The following is a 20425-nucleotide window of genomic DNA, read 5'->3' on the forward strand; positions in this document are numbered from 1 at the left end:
ATTATTAATACTATTATTTAGTAACAGCTTTATTGAGATATAATTCACATACTGTACAGTTCACAAATATAGAGTGTAGAATTCAAAGACTTTTATTGTATTCATAGTTTGCTACTAAGACCACAATCAATTTTCATCTACCCAAAGAAATCATATACCCTTCAGCATTCATGCTGCATTTGCCCCTAATCCTCCAGCCCCTGGCAACAACATCTACTTTCTGTCTCTATAGACTTCTCTATTTTGGACATTTTATGTAAGTGGAATAATACAGGATGTGGTATTTTGTAACTGACTCCTCTCAGCACAATGTTTACTATGTGCATGTGTCTTGTTCATAAATTTCCCAAATTTCCTTCTGTTACTGATATCTGTATTCATTCCATTATGGTTGGATAGCTGCTTTGTATGATTTTAACCTTTTTAAATTTATTAAGGTTTGTTTTATGGCCTAGCATCTGGTTTGTCACAGAGAATGTTTTGTGGACACTTGAGGCATGAAATTAAAAGATACTTGCTCCTTGCAAAAAAAAGCTATAACCAACCTAGACAGCATATTAAAAAGCAGAGACATTACTTTGCCAATAAAGGTCCATCTAGTCAAAGCTATGGTTTTTCCAGTAGTCATGTATGGATGTGGGAGTTGGACTATAAAGAAAGCTGAGTGCTGAAGAATTGATGCTGTGCTGTTGGAGAAGACTTTTGAGAGTCCCTTGTACTGCAAGGACATCAAAGCAGTCAATCCTAAAGGAAATCAGTCCTGACTATTCATTGGAAGGACTGATGCTGAAGCTGAAGCTCCAATACTTTGGCCACCTGATGCAAAGAGCCAACTTGTTACAAAAGACCCTGATGCTGGGAAAGATTGAAGGCAGGAGAAAAAGGGGATGACAGAGGATGAGATGGTTGCATGGCATCACTGACTCCATGGACATGAGTTTGAATAAACTCCGGGAGATGGTGAAGGAGGACAGGGAAGCCTGGGGTGCTGCAGTCTAGAGTCATAAAGAGTCAGACGTGACTGAGCGACTCAACAACAACAAATTGTGTACCATATATCTTTAAGGCTGTGTTAATTTTTTGAAAAATATTTTTTGTCTTTGTCTTTTGGGACTGTATAATATCTCTTGAGTTCTCTTAAAGTTTGCTGATTCTTTCTTCTGCAAATTAAGACATACTATTGGGCCCTTCTAGTGAATTTTTTATTTCAGTTATTATAGCTTATTATCTCCAGAATTTAAAAAATAACTTTTATGTCTTTATGAGTATTCTCTGGTGAGATATTGTTACCATACCTTTCTTACAGTGGCTGCTTTGAAGTTTTTATTAAATGTTACACCTGAAACCTCTGAAAGGCAATATCTGTGACCTGCTTTTGTTCTTGCATGGACCATATAATCCTGTTTCTTTGAATGTCTTGTTATTTTGTTTTAATGGAAAATGGAACATTTCAGATAATATAGCAATTCTGTATACTAATTTCCCTCTACCCCATCCCAGAGTGGGGGGCTGGTTGTTGTTAGCCTTTTGTTTAGTGATTTGGTGGACTGCTTTAGATATATCTGTTTCCCTGATCTTTGATTGCACTCACATAGGGTGAGGCCATGGGCTTCAGAAACTGTGGTATGACAGTGCTTTTAAAAAGTGGAACTCTCTGTGCCTTCTCTTTGGATTTCTTTGTTAAATGGTCCACCTCTGTTGGTATCACACCCAGTTCTTAGTCTCTTTGATTACTAGTTGATTGCTCTGTTGTTTTTGGCAATGCCTTGGGACATATTAATAAATTACTTGACAGTGTCATTCAATTAAATTTGGGCCCCTTTGCAAGAGTAGTTTTTAGGTGAGTCCTTGAGATTTCTTGTGGCCATACAGGAGCCATTAGGTATTCTTTCTGGTAAACTGTCTGTCTTGTGATTTAGTTTATCACTCTCCTGAAGCTACCTCCTTCCTCTTAATTGTCTGGCATTGAAATCTTTATTGTTTTTGAGAGTACCCTTAGGCTTGAACTTCCCATGTATTAATTTAAATGAAGTCAGTTCTTCTGTTTGTGTGGCCTCTTTCTCTGGGGAAAAAACCTCTGCCACAGCTCCAGATCTAGGGGTAGTTACAGTGGCCTGCATTTCTGGGAGCCACACTTCTGCTTTATGAGCAGGGCCCTGGTATAGGCAGTAACCTCTGATCTCAGTTGCTTCTCCTGGTTTGCTAACTCTAAGCCATGGGCGAGCTGAGATAAAGGTGATCAGGATCCTGTTACAGGCCTGTTGCTCCTGAGATAGAGCCTTTCTTCTGTGAGTGGGTATGGGAGAAGCAAGGAGCTCCTGACTTCTCAGCTGCACTTTCTGGTCTTTAGTTGCTGCATAGCTGGTAGACTGGGGAGAGGGGAGTAGGTATGCTAATATCCTGCCTTTCTTTGGGAGATACCTCAGTGTCACCTATAGGGTGGGGGGAGGGTCAGCCCTCTGTTCTTGGCTGTATTCACCTGAGGTAGAATTTCTGCGTGCTGAACTGGGAGCCTGGAGGAGGGAGACAAGACTGCACTTCAAATGCCACAGACCTTTGCCATTCTTACCAAGTTTTAGTAGGTTTTTTTCAATAACAATTTTTTCATTTGCTCTTTGACTATAATAATTTCTGGAGACTTCAAAGGATTCTTATTTTTACTAATTTTTATCACTTATATTGTTCTATTAGGGAGTTGATCTGCAGAGGTCCTCATTCATTCATTCTGGAAGAGTCCCAGTGGTCATGTTTCAAAACAGACAGGCCTTTTAAATTAATTATTTCTTCAGTTATTCAGGTGCTGCCTTACACATGTGTTTAAAATGTTTTCTATTCTATTTTATACCTCAAAAAGTCACAATAAAATGTAGACTCCATCTTTGGTTAAATTCACATGTAAGCCCAACACTCAGAAGAACTGAATTCTGATTCAATCCCTTCCACATATTAATTGTGAGATCTTGAGCAGGTTACTTAATCACCCTGAATTTATTTCCACATCCAAAATTTTGAGATAACAGTAGCTATTTGTACATTAAATAATACATGTGAAAGCAGTTGGTAAAATTCTGAAAACTTAATGGAGATTATTATTTCTAGTTTAAATCAAATCTGTAATGAAGTGCCTGCCTCTTTTCATTCTTATTTAAGAATACTATTTATAAAATTTATCTTAAGGTCAATTGTTATATTTTACATGTTTTTGAACTCCTTCATGTTATCATAAATAAATATTTGTATAAAGTGAACTGGGATATCACCTAGTAAATGATTTCTTTAGATAAGTTTGTTGTGGAATTACAGTAGTATAAGGGGAAAACAACATTTTTAATATACATCTTTGGAGTATGTGTGTGGAATCTTAAAATTTGATTTTTTAAAATCCCAGCATATTTATGCTTATATTTTGTCTATGCTATCTTCAGAGTATCCTGGCTTTAAATCCTCGAACACAGTCTCATGCAACTCTGCGTTCCACTTCGGCCAAGAAATTAGACAAGAAACATTGGAAAAGAAATCCTGATAAGAACTGCTTTGTAAGTATGACTGATGCATGGTTTCATGCTGAAAATTATCTCATTCTATACTGTAAGACATGATTTTATATATAGAAATATAATCAAATATGTGTAAAATACAGCAGTAGTTTTTTCATATTTAAATATTTTATATTTGAATCTTCTAAAAAATGTGATTAATTTTGCTTCTTAAAAAATATTTTGAAATAGTTTAAAATCATATAAATTTAGTTAGTGCCAAATTTTATTTTTTGAAAATGAATAAAAACCTCTTAAAATAATTTTATAATAACACAATGATATAGAAGAGTTTCCAAATTTCAGATATAATTCAACTGAAGAAGGGTATACTAGTATACACAAACTGTTGTTAAATATTCTTTTGGAGAACATATAAACATTAAGTGTTCAATATGAACACCTGGTATTTCCAGATGAGGAGCAGGTGGAAAAATCTGTGATTACTGACTGCTAGAATATTATATAATTGGGTCTATGAAATCATTATAGGGCTGGGATTATTAGGCTATAAATGAGGATTAAGTAAGTACAACTTTGAAGGCAATATTTAATATGCCATTTTATGAGATATAAATATTTGTTAGGAAAACAACTTCCTTTTCACCTGATTTCCCAAAATTAATTTCTCTAAGGGCTTCTTTGGTGGCTCAGATGGTAAAAGAGTCCACCTGCAATGCAGGAGACCTGGGTTCAATCCCTGGGTTGAGAAGATCCTCTGGAGAAAGAAATGGCAACCCACTCCAGTATTCTTGCCTGCAGAATTCCATGGACAAATGAGCCTGGTGTGCTACAGTCCATGGGGTTGCAAAAAGTTGGAGAAAAATTAATTTCTCCAACATTAATTTTCTCCAAGTGATTAGTGAACCAATTAATAAGTATAAACTTATTTAAGATTAGCTCTTTTGATACTTTGTGTATATGTTCTTTTTAATACAATGATTTTAGTTTATTTTTATGAACTTCTTAACTACATATAAACTCTTTTAGGATAGGAATTGAGGGTATTTGTACATGTACATTTGTATTTATCTGATTTTTAATTCTTCTGTCACTGGCCAACCAGCAAAGTTTTTTGAATTAAAAAAGAGAGAAATACAGGGAAACAACATGATTTGCGATGATAACACAGCCACTTAACTAGAAGATTTGGATTTCTAATTCAGTTTTCCTTGCTCCACTTCTGTGAGCTTTGCGTTCTACTATGACATTTCTCGTAGAGGTCTCTGGAAGGACACTAGTGTGGTCCAAATTAGATCAAGGAATGAATCAACTATCAGTTGTGATCCTGAATAATGATATAAACAATTGAAGGACACTGAAAAAAGAATCATGTAATTTTCAAACTTAGAAATCCTTTAATGATTATCAAGTCACTCTCATTTTAAATGTGCGAGAACTATGATCCAGATAAATTAAACTCTCTAGGGTTTCCCCTTAATAGATTATTATAGAGATACCAAGGGAACATTTTATGCAAAGATGGACTCAATAAAGGACAGACATGGTAGGGACCTAATGGAAGCAGAAGATATTAAGAAGAGGTGGCAAGAATACACAGAAGAACAAAAAAGATCTTCATGACCCAGATAATCACGATGGTGTGATCACTCACCTAGAGCCAGACATCCTGGAATGTGAAGTCAAGTGGGCCTTAGTAAGCATCACTACAAACAAAGCTAGTGGAGGTGATGGAATTCCAGTTGAGCTATTTCAAATTCTGAAAGATGATACTGTGAAAGTGCTACACTCAATATGCCAGCAAATTTGGAAAACTCAGCAGTGGCCACAGGACTGAAAAAGGTCAGTTTTCATTCCAATCCCAAAGAAAGGCAATGCCAAAGAATGCTCAAACTACCACACAATTGCACTCATCTCTCACGCTAGTAAAGTGATGCTCAAAATTCTCCAAGCCAGGCTTCAGCAATATGTGAATCGTGAACTTCCAGATGTTCAAGCTGGTTTTAGAAAAGGCAGAGGAACCAGAGATCAAATTGCCAACATCCGCAGGATCATCGAAAAAGCAAGAGAGTTCCAGAAAAACATCTATTTCTGCTTTATTGACTATGCCAAAGCCTTTGACTGTGTGGATCACAAGAAACTGTGGAAAATTCTGAAAGAGATGGGAATACCAGACCACCTGACCTGCCTCCTGAAAAATCTGTATGCAGGTCAGGAAGCAACAGTTAGAACTGGATATGGAACAACAGACTGGTTCCAAATAGGAAAAGGAGTACGTCAAGGCTGTATATTGTCACCCTGCTTATTTAACTTCTATGCAGAGTACATCATGAGAAACGCTGGGCTGGAGGAAGCACAAGCTGGAATCAAGATTGCTGGGGGAAATATCAATAACCTCAGAACTGCAGATGACACCACCCCTATGGCAGAAAGTGAAGAAGAACAAAAGAGCCTCTTGATGAAAGAGGAGAGTGAAAAAGTTGGCTTAAAGCTCAACATTCAGAAAACGAAGATCATGGCATCTGGTCCCATCACTTCATGGGAAATAGATGGGGAAACATTGGAAACAGTGGCTGACTTTATTTTTCTGGGCTCCAAAAGCACTGCAGATGGTGATTGCAGCCATGAAATTAAAAGACGCTTACTCCTTGGAAGGAAAGTTATGACCAACCTAGATAGCATATTGAAAAGCAGAGACTCTACTTTGCCAACATAGTTGTCAAGGCTATGGTTTTTCCTGTGGTCATGTATGGATGTGAGAGTTGAACTATAAAGAATGCTGAGCACGAAAAAATTGATGCTTTTGAACTGTGATATTGGAGAAGAGTCTTGAGAGTCCCTTGGCCTGCAAGGGGATACAACCAGTCCATCCTAAAGGAGATCAGTTCTGAGTGTTCATTGGAAGGACTGATGTTGAAGCTGAAACTCCAATACTTTGGCCACCTCATGCAGAGATCTTACTCATTTGAAAAGACCCTCTTTCTGGGAAAGATTGAGGGCAGGAGGAGAAGGGGATGATAGAGGGTGAGATGGTTAGATGGCATCATCGCCTCAGTGGACATAAGTTTGGGTGGACTCTGGGAGTTTGTGATGGACAGGGAGACTTTCCATACTGCGGTTCATAGGGTTGCAAATACAAAGAGTAGGACATGACAGTGACTGAACTGAACTGAAACTGTTTATTTAGAAGGGGAGACATTCACCATTATTATTGTTGTTGTTTTTATTATTCTTATTTTATGAAAAATTAGTATTTTCATTCTATAATGTTAGCTTATAAAATGTCTTATATTTTCATATTTTTTTGGTAATTGACAAGAATACAATAAAATAGTTCTTCTGCATTAAATACATATTGGCACAGATTTCTAGGAAAGCAGTTTAACTGTGTCATTGTCAGTATCTTTGACTATATTTATTAATATGTGCTGTTATAAAAAAGTACCTCAGACTGGGTGGCCTGAAGAAGTTTATTTTCTCCGTGTTCTGGGTGCTAGGAATCTGAGATCAAGGTGTCAGTATGGTTGATTTCTTCTGAGGCATCTCTCTTGATGATAGGTGGCTGCCTTTTCATTCTCTTTTCATGGTCTTCCCCCTGTACGTGTCCAGATATCCTCTTATAATGACACCAATATATCAGATAAGAGCCATTCTGATGACCTCATTTTAATTTATTTACCTCTTTTAAGACTGACTCCAAATACAGTTACATTCTGAGATACTGGGGTTTAAGCCTTCGATAAATGAATTTGAGGGGATTCAATCCATAAGAATACCTTTAAATTATCAAACACTTAAATCTAGTAATTCATCTTCTAGTAAACTATCATAAGGAACAAGTAAGGAATGTAGGTAAATAATTAAATAGAAAGAAGATTATCCTAATACTGTTTATTTGTAGAGAAAAATATGGGTGGGAAAATGTGGGTTATAGCTAAGTACTTAGGGCAGATCTATTCCGTAGTAAACTGTGCAGCCATTAAATTACTATTTTTAAATAAAATTACTTTTGAAGTAATTAATAATCTGAAAAAGACATAATTTATATTATTAATTTATGGACAAGGTACAGAACAACACAATATTTCAGAATGGTTGTTATAGTTTTACAGAACCACACCTATACACATATTCATACAAAAAAAATGAAATGTTAATATTAATTGTATTTGTTTTCTTAGCACTTTTGTATATTTTAGATTTGCTATAATAGCAAGTGTTAGAGGAAAAATGAAAGTTTTAAAGATATGTTAGTATTATCTCAATTATAAGATCAGATTTATTGCTGTGGATATATACTTGAAAACCCTATGTATTAACTGTATATACTGTATTAACAAAGAACAGTGAAATATGTTTCCAAAGAGGGAATATGGAACTAGAGTTGAAAGTTATCCTCAGTGTTGTTAAAGACTGCTGTTCTTCTCCTTTTCATTACTATTCTCTTTGTTTTCCATGAAGAATTGAATAAAAGTATTACCACACGATATGATTTATTTTTTAATTTATAAATTTTCATACTTGAGTTTTATAATTACACATCTAAATTAAAAAATATGCATAAAACAAATATGAGAAGATTCTCTAAGGTGTAGAGAAGGCTAATTAGGAATATGGAACCTGAAACAAGAAAGAGTGATGAATTCCCTGGGTTTTCTTTTTTTCTGCATATATCTTGGAGCCTCGGAGCCAAAGAAGTTAGAAAACCAGAAATGTTAGCTGATACAGACACACACACATACACACCTCAACAAAAGTCTGCTCTTTCTAGCCAAAATATGAAGAAATGAACAGTTTCTTTTCTGTTCATAACAAGACGAAAGACTTTTAGAAAGTAACTGCTATACTCTAGCTGAACAGCAACAACAAAAAAAATGTGACCTCATCCCAGTGTATTCATAAACGCTGAGCTGGGAGCCTGGACTTCAGTCCTGTGATGAGATGATGAGATGCTCCAACCCCTCTGCTTGGTGAAAGAGGAGGGAGTCAGGACTTTCATGCTCACTAGCCACCTGGTAACCAAGGCAGCCCGCATCCCAGACCACTGAATTTCTACCCTTATCAAGAAGAGAAGAAACAGGATGAGGCTGAAAAATACCCCAAAGGGATATAACAGGTGAAAACTCCCTGAATTTAGCAAGAGACACAAACCTACAGATTCAAAAACCTCTGTGAAACATGAGGGAATCCATATTAAGACGTATCATAATTAAATTTCTGAGAACTAAATACAAAAACAGTATCTTGAAAGAAGCCAGCCTGTTTCCCTTAAGGCGAGGGCAGCTCCTATGGGCAGTCGTGCTCCAGATCCTTGCCCTGTGGCTCTAAGACTAGACACTATCACTGGCCTGTCCTTGATCAGTGTTTCCTTTTCTACCCTGCTTCATCCCTCCTGTATTGTTATTTCCTGAAGAGCACTCACTCCATAAATCACATGTTTCAAATTCTGCTTTTAGGGAAAAGTGAAAAGTGAAAGTTGCTCAGTCGTGTCAGACTCTTTGAGACCCCATGGACTATACAGCCCATGGAATTCTCCAGGCCAGAATACTGGAGTGGGTACCTTTCCCTTCTCCAGGGGATCTTCCCAACCCAGGGTCCAAACCCAGGTCTCCCACATTGCAGGCGGACTCTTTACCAGCTGAGCCACCAGGGAAGCCCAAGAATACTGGAGTAGGTAGCCTATCCCTTCTCCAAGGGATCTTCCCCACCCAGGAATCAAACCGGGGTCTCCTGCATTGCAGGCAGATTCTTTACCAACTGAGCTACAAGGGAAGCCTTTGCTAACTGAAGAACCAAACCTTGCTGTTAAGTAGCAGCAGCACTTAACATAGGCAGTCACTTTCTCCTTCCTGCACTTTTTTTTTTAACTTCCCTTCCAGGACCTCAAACTCCTTTTTTCTACTTTCCTCATTGGTGTCTTCTTCTCAGCTTCTTTGTTGGCTCTTCCTCATCTTCTCACCCCTAAATATTAGAGCACCCAGGGTTCAGATCATTCTGTCTTTCTTTAAAGACTCAGTAAGTTGTTGATCACATTCTCTCTCCTCATTTTAAATACCATTTATAGACTGATGGTTCCTGCATTTATATCTCTTGCCTGGACTACTTTCTTTAATTCTAGACTTCTGTAACCAAGTTCCTAATGAATGTGTGTGTGCGCTTAGTTGCTCAGTCATGTCTGACTCTTTGCTGCAACCCCATGGACTGCAGCCTATAGACTCCTCTGTCCATGGGATTTCCCAGGCAAGAATACTGGAATGGGTTGTCATTTCCTTCTCCAGGGGATCTTACCAGCCCCTGGGTCTAGTGAAAACCTTCACTTAAATCCCTAACAGGCATTTCAGTGTTCACATGTTGAAAATCCAAATTACGATCTTACATTCAAGATCTATTGTTCCTGGAGTCATCTCTATCCACCACTTTCTGAGAGCAAAATATTGAGTCCTAAATTTTATTTGTCTCACCTCCCATACTTAATTAGAAGATCCGTTTGGATATACCTTCAGTTATATTAATAGCTAGAATCTGATTATTTCTCATCACTTCCACTACTTCCTGCCTTTCTAAACCATCATCATTATTTTTCATCTGAATTATTTTAGTTGGTTTGTAATGGTTGCCATGCTTATGCCCTTTCCTGGTAGAGTATCTTTATAATAATACACCTGAGAAATCCTTTTAATTTTCCTGTACTCAGAAACTTTCAGTGATTTTTCCAGCTTACTTGGGAGTTTGCAGAGTTTACTTTGTACACCTCGGCAAGGCTTTCTCCGGCCACTCTGTTTAAAACTCTAGCCTGCCACCATACTAAGCTCTCCTTAGACTTTGCTTAATTTTTTTTCATGGTACCCATCACTGATATACTGTTTTCTTATTCACTGATTTGTTTATTGTCAGTTTTTTCCCACTAGCATATGAAATCCAGGTGGGCATGGATTGCTATGTTTTGCTCATTATATATTTTGTTTCATAAGCTGTGTCCCCAGCATGATTAACCCTTGGTGCTCACTAAAGATGTGTTGAAAGAATTCAACCCTTCTTTTACATAGTCTTCACATGCCGGATGTAAGGATCACATATTTTTTTGGTATACGGTTTCCAGACTACTGCTGCATATTGTGTTTGATTTTAATCATGATCTAAATGAACAACCCAGATTTGTTTCTTCATTTTACTGACTATGCTGAAAATATTAAATTATTTACTTAAACTCATTAAAATTATTTCGTTTCGTAATCATATTTGGAATTCTGGTCATCTGAATCTTGTGTGCCTTTTCCAGTGCATTACCTCCTTAGAAAACACGAATAAGATTATTAAAAAATAGATACTTCAAAGTTAAGGAAAATGCAGATTGTAATGCTTGTCGCCATCACATTGAAGGAGTCTTATAGCATTTATGAAGGCAGCTAAAGAGGTCATTTTGAGCCAACTCCCTGACTATCGAATGTAAAAGCTTGACATGTTTGTGTTTATTTTGTTTTATTTTCTAATAATTTTGCATTAACTTTACAATTTTCTATTTTGATTTGACTCAGATAATCACTGCCTTATCATTCTTAGCAAATCTACATGGGGGTCATGGTTTGGGTTTATTTGAGTAGAGTTCTCTCTCTTTCTTTCTTTCCACTTTGGCCCTTGAAACAACCATATGTGAGGCACTGTAGTAATGTCACTCAAAGGTAAATAAAATATGCAAAACAATTAGTCTAAAATTGTTTATTAAATTAAATCACATTTAGTTTTAATAAACAAATATTTGTTTGTAGGCTTTACAGAAATTCTGAAATTTTTTACCCAGGAATTTCTTTCCTTGCCAAGTTAATACGATTCTAGTGATAATTAGAAATTCTGAATTCAGTAGGGGATTTAAACTGGCAAATGTGTTTTTACTGGTTAATGAAGCACAAAGCAGTTATTTCCAGTATCTGTTAAGCAGGTGTTCCATAACTGCTGTTTATTTTTGCCTTTTTTTTTTAAAGTGTTGAACTGTCCTAATTACATAAATATTTTGTACTCCTTTTCCATTAGCAATTTTTAAAGGCCAGAAAATGTTACAAACCAGAAAATTTATCCTGGATGAAAATAAAAAGGAAAGGCAATTAAAGACAATCAATTATTTGACATGATTTTGGAAATTTTAGCTAATTTATTTTAAATTCGTGGCATGTAGTAGGTGCTCAAATTGAAATAATAAAAATAAGAATAAACTGTAATATATATTAAGAATTTACTGAGTAGTTATATTTCAAAGTGCTTTTTGTGAAGTAACCCATTTAAGCCTCAGAAGCACCCATACTATATTTTATCTTCATTCATAGATGAAGGAAGCTTAAGAAACCTGTCTAAGAGTCCACAACTAAGAGGCTGAACTTATGCAGTATGGTACCAGAGCTCTTTAAGCAGACTTTTAAAAATAATTAGATAAAAATAAATCATTACCCTTTTTCCTTCTAGGAAGTAACTTAAGTAACATATAAGTTTTGATAACCACTTTTTTTTTCCCCTTCACAGTCTTAGTCACTGCTTTGTTTCTTCATTTATTGCCTGTTTACAGTGGGCCAGGCATGGTACCACTTAGAACTCTGGAATGAAGATGAACATGATACAGGCTCTTCCAAGAAGGTTTCATGTTTTTTTGGAAGAAGATAGAAATATTAATATGTAGTACTCTTTCAAAGGATGAACCATGAAGGAACTTTAATTATCAGTGTGAGTTGGTCAGATTTGCCTTGAGATGTATCAGTCTATAACTTTCAGTGTGGAAGTTGGGTTCAATGCGGAAGGGGTGAAGCAAGGTCTCTGAGACTAATGTGGAAGGCTGGAAGACAAAATCATGAAGACCAGGGACAGTGGGTATGTAGGAGAGAGGACAAGCTTGAATATAGTTAGGAGGTGTCCCAGTCAGTTTGGGCTACTATACAGAAATATCACAGACTAGGTGGCTTAAACAATAAACATTTATTTCTCATACTTCTGGAGGCTGGGAAGTTTAAGGTCAAGGCACTAGAAGATTTAACATCTGCTGAGGGCCTGCTTCCTCGTTCATAGATGGATTTTGCTGTGTATTCTCATGGCAGAAGGGATGACAGAGCTCTCTGAAGCCTCTTTTGTAAAGGCACTAATCCCCTCTATGAGGGTTCCACCCTCATGACCTAAACACCTCCCAAAAGCTGCACCTTCTAACACCATCACACTGAGGTTTAGGTTTTCAGTATGCAAATTTTGAGGGGACACAAATATTTGGTCCATAACAGGACATAAGTATGATTTGGGAGTTGACTTTATGTGTGCATTTTGTTGTGTATAGGATAAATTGAGAGAAATCTTGAATTCGGTTTGAGATCTTTTGAGTTTCTTGTACCTGTGGGACATCCTGTTTAGTTTAAAGCTTGTAGCAAAGTAAAGGGGTCAGGAATGCAGATGAAGAGTTTTCAATAATCAGAATACAAGTGGGTAATTAAAAGCCTGTGGGTAGAGTTACCCACGAAGAGTATATAGAATGGAAAGAGTGTGGAGGTTAGACTTTAGGGGCTTCTCACAGGAATTAGGGAGAGGCGAGTTAGGCATTGGCCTCAGGTGAAAAATGTAAAAGAGGCACCAAAAGACTCAGTAATCAAGGTAAATAATACAAACATATAAATCATACAAAATATATAAATGATGCAAGGATATATAAAACACATATATGGAAGCACATGCATGCATGCTAAGTTGCTTCAGTCATGTGCAACTCTTTGCGACCCTATGGATTATAGCCTGCCAGTCTTCTCTCTCCATGGGCCTCTCCAGGTAAGAATACTGAAGTGGTTTGCCATGCCCTCCTCCAGAGGATCTTCCAGACCCAGGGATCAAACCCACGTTTCTTACATTTCCTGCATTGGCAGGCAGCTTCTTTACTGCTAGTGCCATCTGAGAAGCCATATGGGAGCACATTTCTTTCCTTTTGCCTCAGTCTCCAGAGTGGCTCAGCTTGGCACTGATAACCAGACAAGGGCAGGCAGATGAGAATTTAGCCAAGAAGCACTATAGTGGGTGAGGTGAGGAATACTGAGCATGGTGAGAGAGTTCTTACAGGAAGCAGGGGTCAATGTGCTTTTCCTGTAATCCCTGATTAGTCAATGTCATTATTTTTTTGTTCTTTGGAAATTATCCTTCTAGTTTCTTATCTGCTGAGTCCATTTTTCCATCTCAATTTTATGTGACTATTAAGAGATGAAATCCAAGTAGTTAATAAAGTTATTTGTCAGCTAATCTCTTTCAGAAAGTGAAGGTGGAAGCTTGAATCCCCAGCTCTGTTAAATGACATGGGGTGCAGGTCCCAATATTGTTATTATTGTTTTTATTTACTCACTGAGTCGTGCCCTACTCTTTTGTGACCCCATGGACTGTATCGCCTGCCAGGTTCCTCTGTCCATGGGATTCTCCAGGCAAGAATACTGGAACGGGTTGCCATTTCCTCCTGAAGGGAATCTTCCTGACCCAGGGATTGAATTTGCGTCTCCTGCACTGGCAGGTGGATTCTTTACCACTGAGTCACCTGAGAAGCTCTTGGTCCCTATATTGGTACATATCAAATTCACAATACGAATTTTTATTTTTAATCTCCAAAATTTAATGAGCTCATGATTCATAGTGAGAAAGCAATCTGATTCTGCCCTGGCCTCTTCTTAAACCATAGTTTGAAACAACTTCTCAAGCTTGAGCTTGCTTTTCTGATTGCTGACAATAGCTTTCTTCCCCAAATAGACTCAGTGCCTGAAGGAGTTTCTGGAATAAAGAAGTAACTGAAACCAAGATTCTTTGAGACTTAATGCCTTCTTCAGTAGGTGAAAAATACATTGTTTATGTGGAGAGTACAAATATCAGACTAGAAACTCAGGCATGCAAGAAATAAAACCTCCTTTATTTTTCTGTAACTAAACTTAATTTTTGTTTTGAGCTTCTCTCAGAGTGAAAGTTTAGTCACTGTCACTCTTAGAATTCTTTTTTCTGTCTTCATAGCCCTCCCCACTTCCCCCATTTCTCTGAGCTAATACCTGAGTTTCTGAGTATTTGGTGGCAAGTGTGGTGGGTGATCTGGGGCCAGCTGATGCTTCATAACATCTTTCTGCTAATAACGATCATGGGGAATGTGGAATCATCCTTTACTCCCATTTATCAAGTCCCTTCCTGTCTCTTACCTCTCTTCTACTTTGAAGTCACTCTTGAACACATGACAGTCATTCTTAAGTTCTTCTCAACATTGGGGCTTGGAGAACTTCACGGTTCAGTTGCCTCTTCCCAGGGCTTCATCTAGTGAGTAACAGGTTCTCAACAGGTTCTCAAGCTCGTGATTTTTATGTACCTTGCTAGAGTTTGTCATTCCCCATGTCCAGCCTGAGGAACTGATCTTCTTTCTCTGGATCTAACAATATTTCTGGACTTGTCTCTTTCCTTTTGATCCTCATTTTGTTTCTCCATTCTTAAAATACTTACATAGCTTAGATGCAAAGGTAGGAGTGGAGGATAAAGTTTGCTTTTAACTCATCACACATATCCTCCTAAACCCACACTGTCAATCACCCAAGTTCTTCCAGTTTCCTTGAAAACTTGACTTCTGAAATTTGAAGTCTCATAGTAAATCTCTTTGTGCCAGTCCTTTTGCACTGGCCTTCTTCCCTTTAAGAAATGACAATCAGTGGCCTAGTTGCCTAACATGTATCAACTTTAGAAGGAAGGAGACAAAGTTACATTAAAACATCCCTTATCCCACAGAGTCTGATTTTGAATTTAGATTTAACAGAATTGATGATTATCTCCCATCCTTCATCCAGCAGAGTCTCAAATGAGATCTGTTGGTGTGGGAAGATAGGGTAGGGTAAGTTCCTACTCTGGGTCAGAAAGACTATGAAATAAGGGTTCTTAGCCTGATCCTTACTGTGGGTCAGTCTAACTAAGACTAAGAGACTAAGAAAGAGGCCAGGGAAAGCCTTTCAGAACCCTGTGTTGGGAAGCTGAGACGGTACTTGCAGGACTGTGAGAGTGAGTGTCTCCTTAAATTTTGTGACATAGACACCTCACTTACATCACCATAGTACTGGCCCTGAAAAGAGCTGCCAACCAAAGGGCTTCCACAGTCCTAGAGGTACCAGCCAGCCTGGGACACAGGAATGTCCTCATGAGTGTTTAAACTTGGATAGCAACTGCCAACCTGCAGCAGGGACTCAGATGGATTTGGATGGCACAAGTGGACCCAGAACTCCTGGCTGGCTCACTGAGGGGCTTCCCTGGTCATTACAATTCATTTCCCAGTAATGCTACTGTATATAGTATGCATTTTGGTGTTTTTTTTTTTTTTTTGAAATTATTAATCTGGTATGGTTTTACCATACCAGATTAATAATATAAATATATTTTAAGAACTTTTCTCCTGATGAATTACTGTGTTGAGAACATTGTAATGAATTAGAAAAATAGATTTGTTTTTAAATGATGTATTTTAACTGATCTTTATTGGACAGTCTCTTGCATACTTCTAACAAAGATTAGAAATTATTACTGTATAAGTTTAGTACTTGATTTTATGTTTGTGTTAGGATAGTTATTAACTAGAAAAAACTATGTGATCATTTAAAGAAAATACAAGTTTAAAAGTTCAGCAGAGGCAAAAATTTGCAGTTAAAATATATGGTGAAATATGACTACCTAAAAATTCTGTCAGGATATACATATATACAGGATATGAAAATTGTCAGGATGTACAACTTTAAGAACAACAGGGATTCTGGGCCCAAACTCTTGCTGCATGGTCATTTGGACATATTTAGACCTTGTTATTTTGAAATTGGGATGAAGTCTTCTGCTATATGAATTCTGACACATAACCAATATTTATTATAGAAGCATACTGCTTATGGGAAAGGCATTTTGGTAAAAGTCTAGTTAAGAATTTCAAAAGGAAAATTTTGGGAAATCTCAATTTCTTTAAGAATACAAAATATAACCTGAATTTGTAATTAAAATAGGAAAGCATTGGTTGGTTTCTGTTGTCTACATATGAAATATGATTTCCAAAGAACATGCCCTGAACATTTTTGGGCATTAATCCAATGACTGGAAATATTTCTATGGCAGTGAACTCTCTTACATAATATATTGCATCATGCTTTCCCATATTTATAAAACACTGTTACAGATAAATTATTTTACTAAATATTTATAGTATATGTGCTTGAAATCTGAGTTGTACAGTTTAATTAATTACCATATATTAATGGAAGGCCTAATATGTGTCCACCAATATGAAAAGTGGGGAAAGGGACAGGTGCTTTTCTTGCCCTGACAGCTTACAGTCATTGGAACAAGCATTAAACTCATTCACGACCAAGTGTTATGCATATAGCCAAGCAGGGGCATTATAGCTGAAGTAGGTAACCTAGTTTCAGGATTTAGAGTTGAACTTCCTTGAGGAAACAGAATTTAAGTTGAAAATATAGATGAAGGAAGGAAAGAAGATGAAGAAGGATCCCACCAGAGTACAGACTATATATTGCAAACACCTAAGATGGGGAAGGATGTTGAACTAAAGGTACTTTAGCAATTTTAGTGCTGCATGCCTGAAGTGTAGAATATGGGTGGAAGTACCCAGTGATGAAATAGAAGAGGTCAGAGAGGAGTAGTACAAGTAACAATAACAGTGACAATAGTAATAATTACATTTATTGAAAAGTTCTATTTTTTGATGCTTTCATTAAGAGACATGCATGCCATCTCATTAAGAAAGCACACTGAGCTACCTGCTATAATTTAGAATTTTGCAATATATTAAGGTCTGTCTTTGAAAGTATGTATTTTCTCGGTGCTTTATTCCACTCATAGAATGGTATTATCAGAAATTTATTCTCCAGGCAAAATATGTAATAAAATGTTAATTGACTAAAAAGAAGAAAAGTGTTAACTCTTGATTTCCTGAGGCTGTTACAAGAAAGCTTTGCTTTAATTATTTATTTCAGACTGATCACAACTTTTTCCACATCCATGTGACATACAAATTAAACTCATTTGTAATTGTCAGCCATCAGCCCTGTTGCTTTTATTTTATTCTTCTTTAGTCTGAAATTTTATAATGGTTAAGTGGTGGTTCTTTTTTTTTTTTTTAAACTGACTTTACTGTTGATTAGAATGCAGTGTACTTGTCTAGTCAGGGTTTAAATTCAACTGGCAAAAACTTTCCTCTAAGTCAGGTGGGTTTCAGCTAGCTTTATTAGCAAAAGAAAGAAATCTTTCTGTTTAAAGCTAGCTTTCTTTTCTTTGAAGTTGGGTTTTTATGAAAGAAGACTGAAACCTGAAGGGATGACATATCAGCAGAAAGGCTGGTATAAGAATGAGTTACAAAGATAAACTAATTGGGTTCAGTTATTGGTTCTGTAATTTACTAACTGTGTGACCTTGAGTAAATTCCTTTATCTCTTTCTATCTCCATTTCCTCTTTTGTAAATTAAGGATAATAATAGCATCTACTTGATATAGTTGTTGTTAGGATTAAATGAATCAATTTGCATACTATTCTTAAAACAGTTCCTGGCGCAAATGTATATAATCCTCTGTAACTGTCATCGTTTTGCATTGATGGATTGATGCTCCCAGGTCTGTTTCTGTTACTACATATGTAGGTCCATAATGACAGTGGGTACAGAACAGAGTAACTAGATATGGAAAGAATGTGGAAAGAGACAGGAAGATATTAAGGACAGTAATGGAAAACAGAACAGACATTTCCTGCATTGCTCAGAAATTTCTTAGCAGAAAATTTTATGTGTGTGGTCTCTGTGTGTGTATGTATGTGTGTGTGTGTGAGAGAGAGAGAGAGAGAGAGAGAGAGAGAAACAAACAGGGAAACAGAGATACCAGATTTTTGAGCTCTGCCTAATATATGCATGGAGTTGGAATGAATTATCTTCCTGAGAATTTTTTTTTGCTATGCTTTGGTCTCTCCAAAAAGCTTCACTATGACATCTTGGTCCTGCCCAGTTTCATTAGTCTGTAGCTCTTCGTTGTCATGGGGACTTCACCCTGGTGGACACTCTGTTGTGTGAGCCCCTGCAGGATACTAAGTGTTAACCTGAAATGTTTCCCTCCCTTAAAAGGGCCGAGAGAGAGTGAAACATTTCCTCTAAACATTTGACAAGGAAGTTTCTCTTTGGAGAATTTGTTCATATAGATTACATATTAATCCAGAAATATTGAAAAGGGAATCGTAAAAATCTGAAACCAAACTGATTTGATTTGTTTATACAGAAATTCTTTGCATAGTCATAAATACTAAACTGGAATTATATGATGCATTGTAGGTCAATAAGTACTATATAATAAAGCAGATGTGTTAAGACTATGTCTATAAAAACAGAATATGTATATTTTAAAAGATATTAATGAAGCATATTACTGTATTTGCAAATAAGAAATATCTTTGCATATGGGAAAATAGAATGCTCTCAACAAAAGAAATCAGCTGCATTGTCTTTAGAGCTTAATGGTATATTTTACCTTTGCAAAACATTTATTTGGTGCTCATAACAAATAAATATGCGAGTTTTGCTGTTTTCCCGAATGGACATACAATGGCAGCTGTCTTTCTAATCGCTCCCCTATTCAAACACTAATCGGTGGAACCCACGTAGAATGCTAGCCGCCTGAATAGGTAGACAATGGCAGCAGCGTTTTTAATCACAGTCCTATTCAAGCACTAATCGGAGTGATGATTAAGGGACATTAGAGGGAGCACTTTGACATCTGATCCTTTGAACTGGCGTCTGTGCAGGCTGCACTCCACAGAGCTCACTTGGCCAGACTGATTTCCTTAAATAAAGTGCAGTGATTTCCAGTGTAGGAAATATTACATTAGAGCCTATTGAAATGATTAGAAATTGAGGAGCTTTTCTTTCAGTGAGGATTTGCTGTATGCTGTATACTCACAAAACTAGAACATTAATATTGCATGTACTCTGGGTGTCAAGGACCATAGAGACATAGCTTGAAAAAGGTCGTCCTCTAGTCACACACTTAAAACTGAATCTGAATGTGGAACTCTGCTATCATAGTTCTCCATTATGGAAGTTTCTTTGATTTTTTATGTAACTCAGTCAAGATCAGAACATCCTAACTGCATTGCATTTTTTTTTTTTTCCCTGTAGACCAGGGTATTTTATTGTTACCTCTCTTGAGTTTCTTTAATAACAACAAAAACAAGAATTGTGTTATATTCTATGCATGGTTATATTCTATGCATGTCTTTAATAAGACAGAATGGAATGTTTCTATTTTTACTCTCTTAGAATTTCTAACATCTATTTAGATTTTACTAACCAATTCTCTAGAAAATTACATATGATTGATCCTGAAAACATTAATATCTATTCAAAATTTGCAGATTGGATCAGTGGTTAACGTTTCAACACCAATATTTGAAGATGTAGCTTTAAATATCTATATATTTCTATATCTATCCATATTTATAATTTATGTTGAAAAAACTTTTCTATAATTTTATGTTCAGTGTATGAGGTCTATGAATTAAACTGACAAAACACATTAATAGAATAAAAAGCATGCACATTTTATTTGATGTTAATACTTTATTTTTATGTCCATTAAGTCTTCATAGAAAAGAAGTGAAGACTCAAAGAAGCAGGTAGACTCATGGGCTTATATAGCATTTTAACAAAGGGTGGAGTATTGTGGAAAAGTGACCAGACAAAAGAAAAGGGGTTTGACTTCTAGGTGTGGTTAATTGTGGGAAGGTAAGTATATGGGGGAAACTAATGGATGGGAAGATTTATTTTAGTAAGGTTTGTTTGTTCATCTTGGTGTCAACTTTCTGTCTTCAGTGATAAGGATTGTTCTCCTGGTACAGGAGAACAGGGGAGAAACACTTTCACAAAGGGAAATTT

General features: G+C 36.6%; 1 protein-coding gene across 1 annotated transcript in view; it reads left to right on the forward strand.

Annotated features, from left to right (window-relative positions):
• The window catches only part of DPYD (dihydropyrimidine dehydrogenase), a 957062-nt gene that overhangs the window by 36235 nt on the left and 900402 nt on the right, over nt 1-20425 (forward strand). Inside the window, exon 2 of the mRNA XM_055585018.1 lies at nt 3426-3536. Coding sequence (XP_055440993.1) covers nt 3426-3536 — 111 coding nt within the window. The remainder of the gene's footprint in view (nt 1-3425; nt 3537-20425) is intronic.

The sequence above is a fragment of the Bubalus kerabau genome, chromosome 6 (assembly GCF_029407905.1).
Source record: "Bubalus kerabau isolate K-KA32 ecotype Philippines breed swamp buffalo chromosome 6, PCC_UOA_SB_1v2, whole genome shotgun sequence".
In the NCBI taxonomy this organism is placed as follows: Eukaryota; Metazoa; Chordata; class Mammalia; order Artiodactyla; family Bovidae; genus Bubalus; species Bubalus kerabau.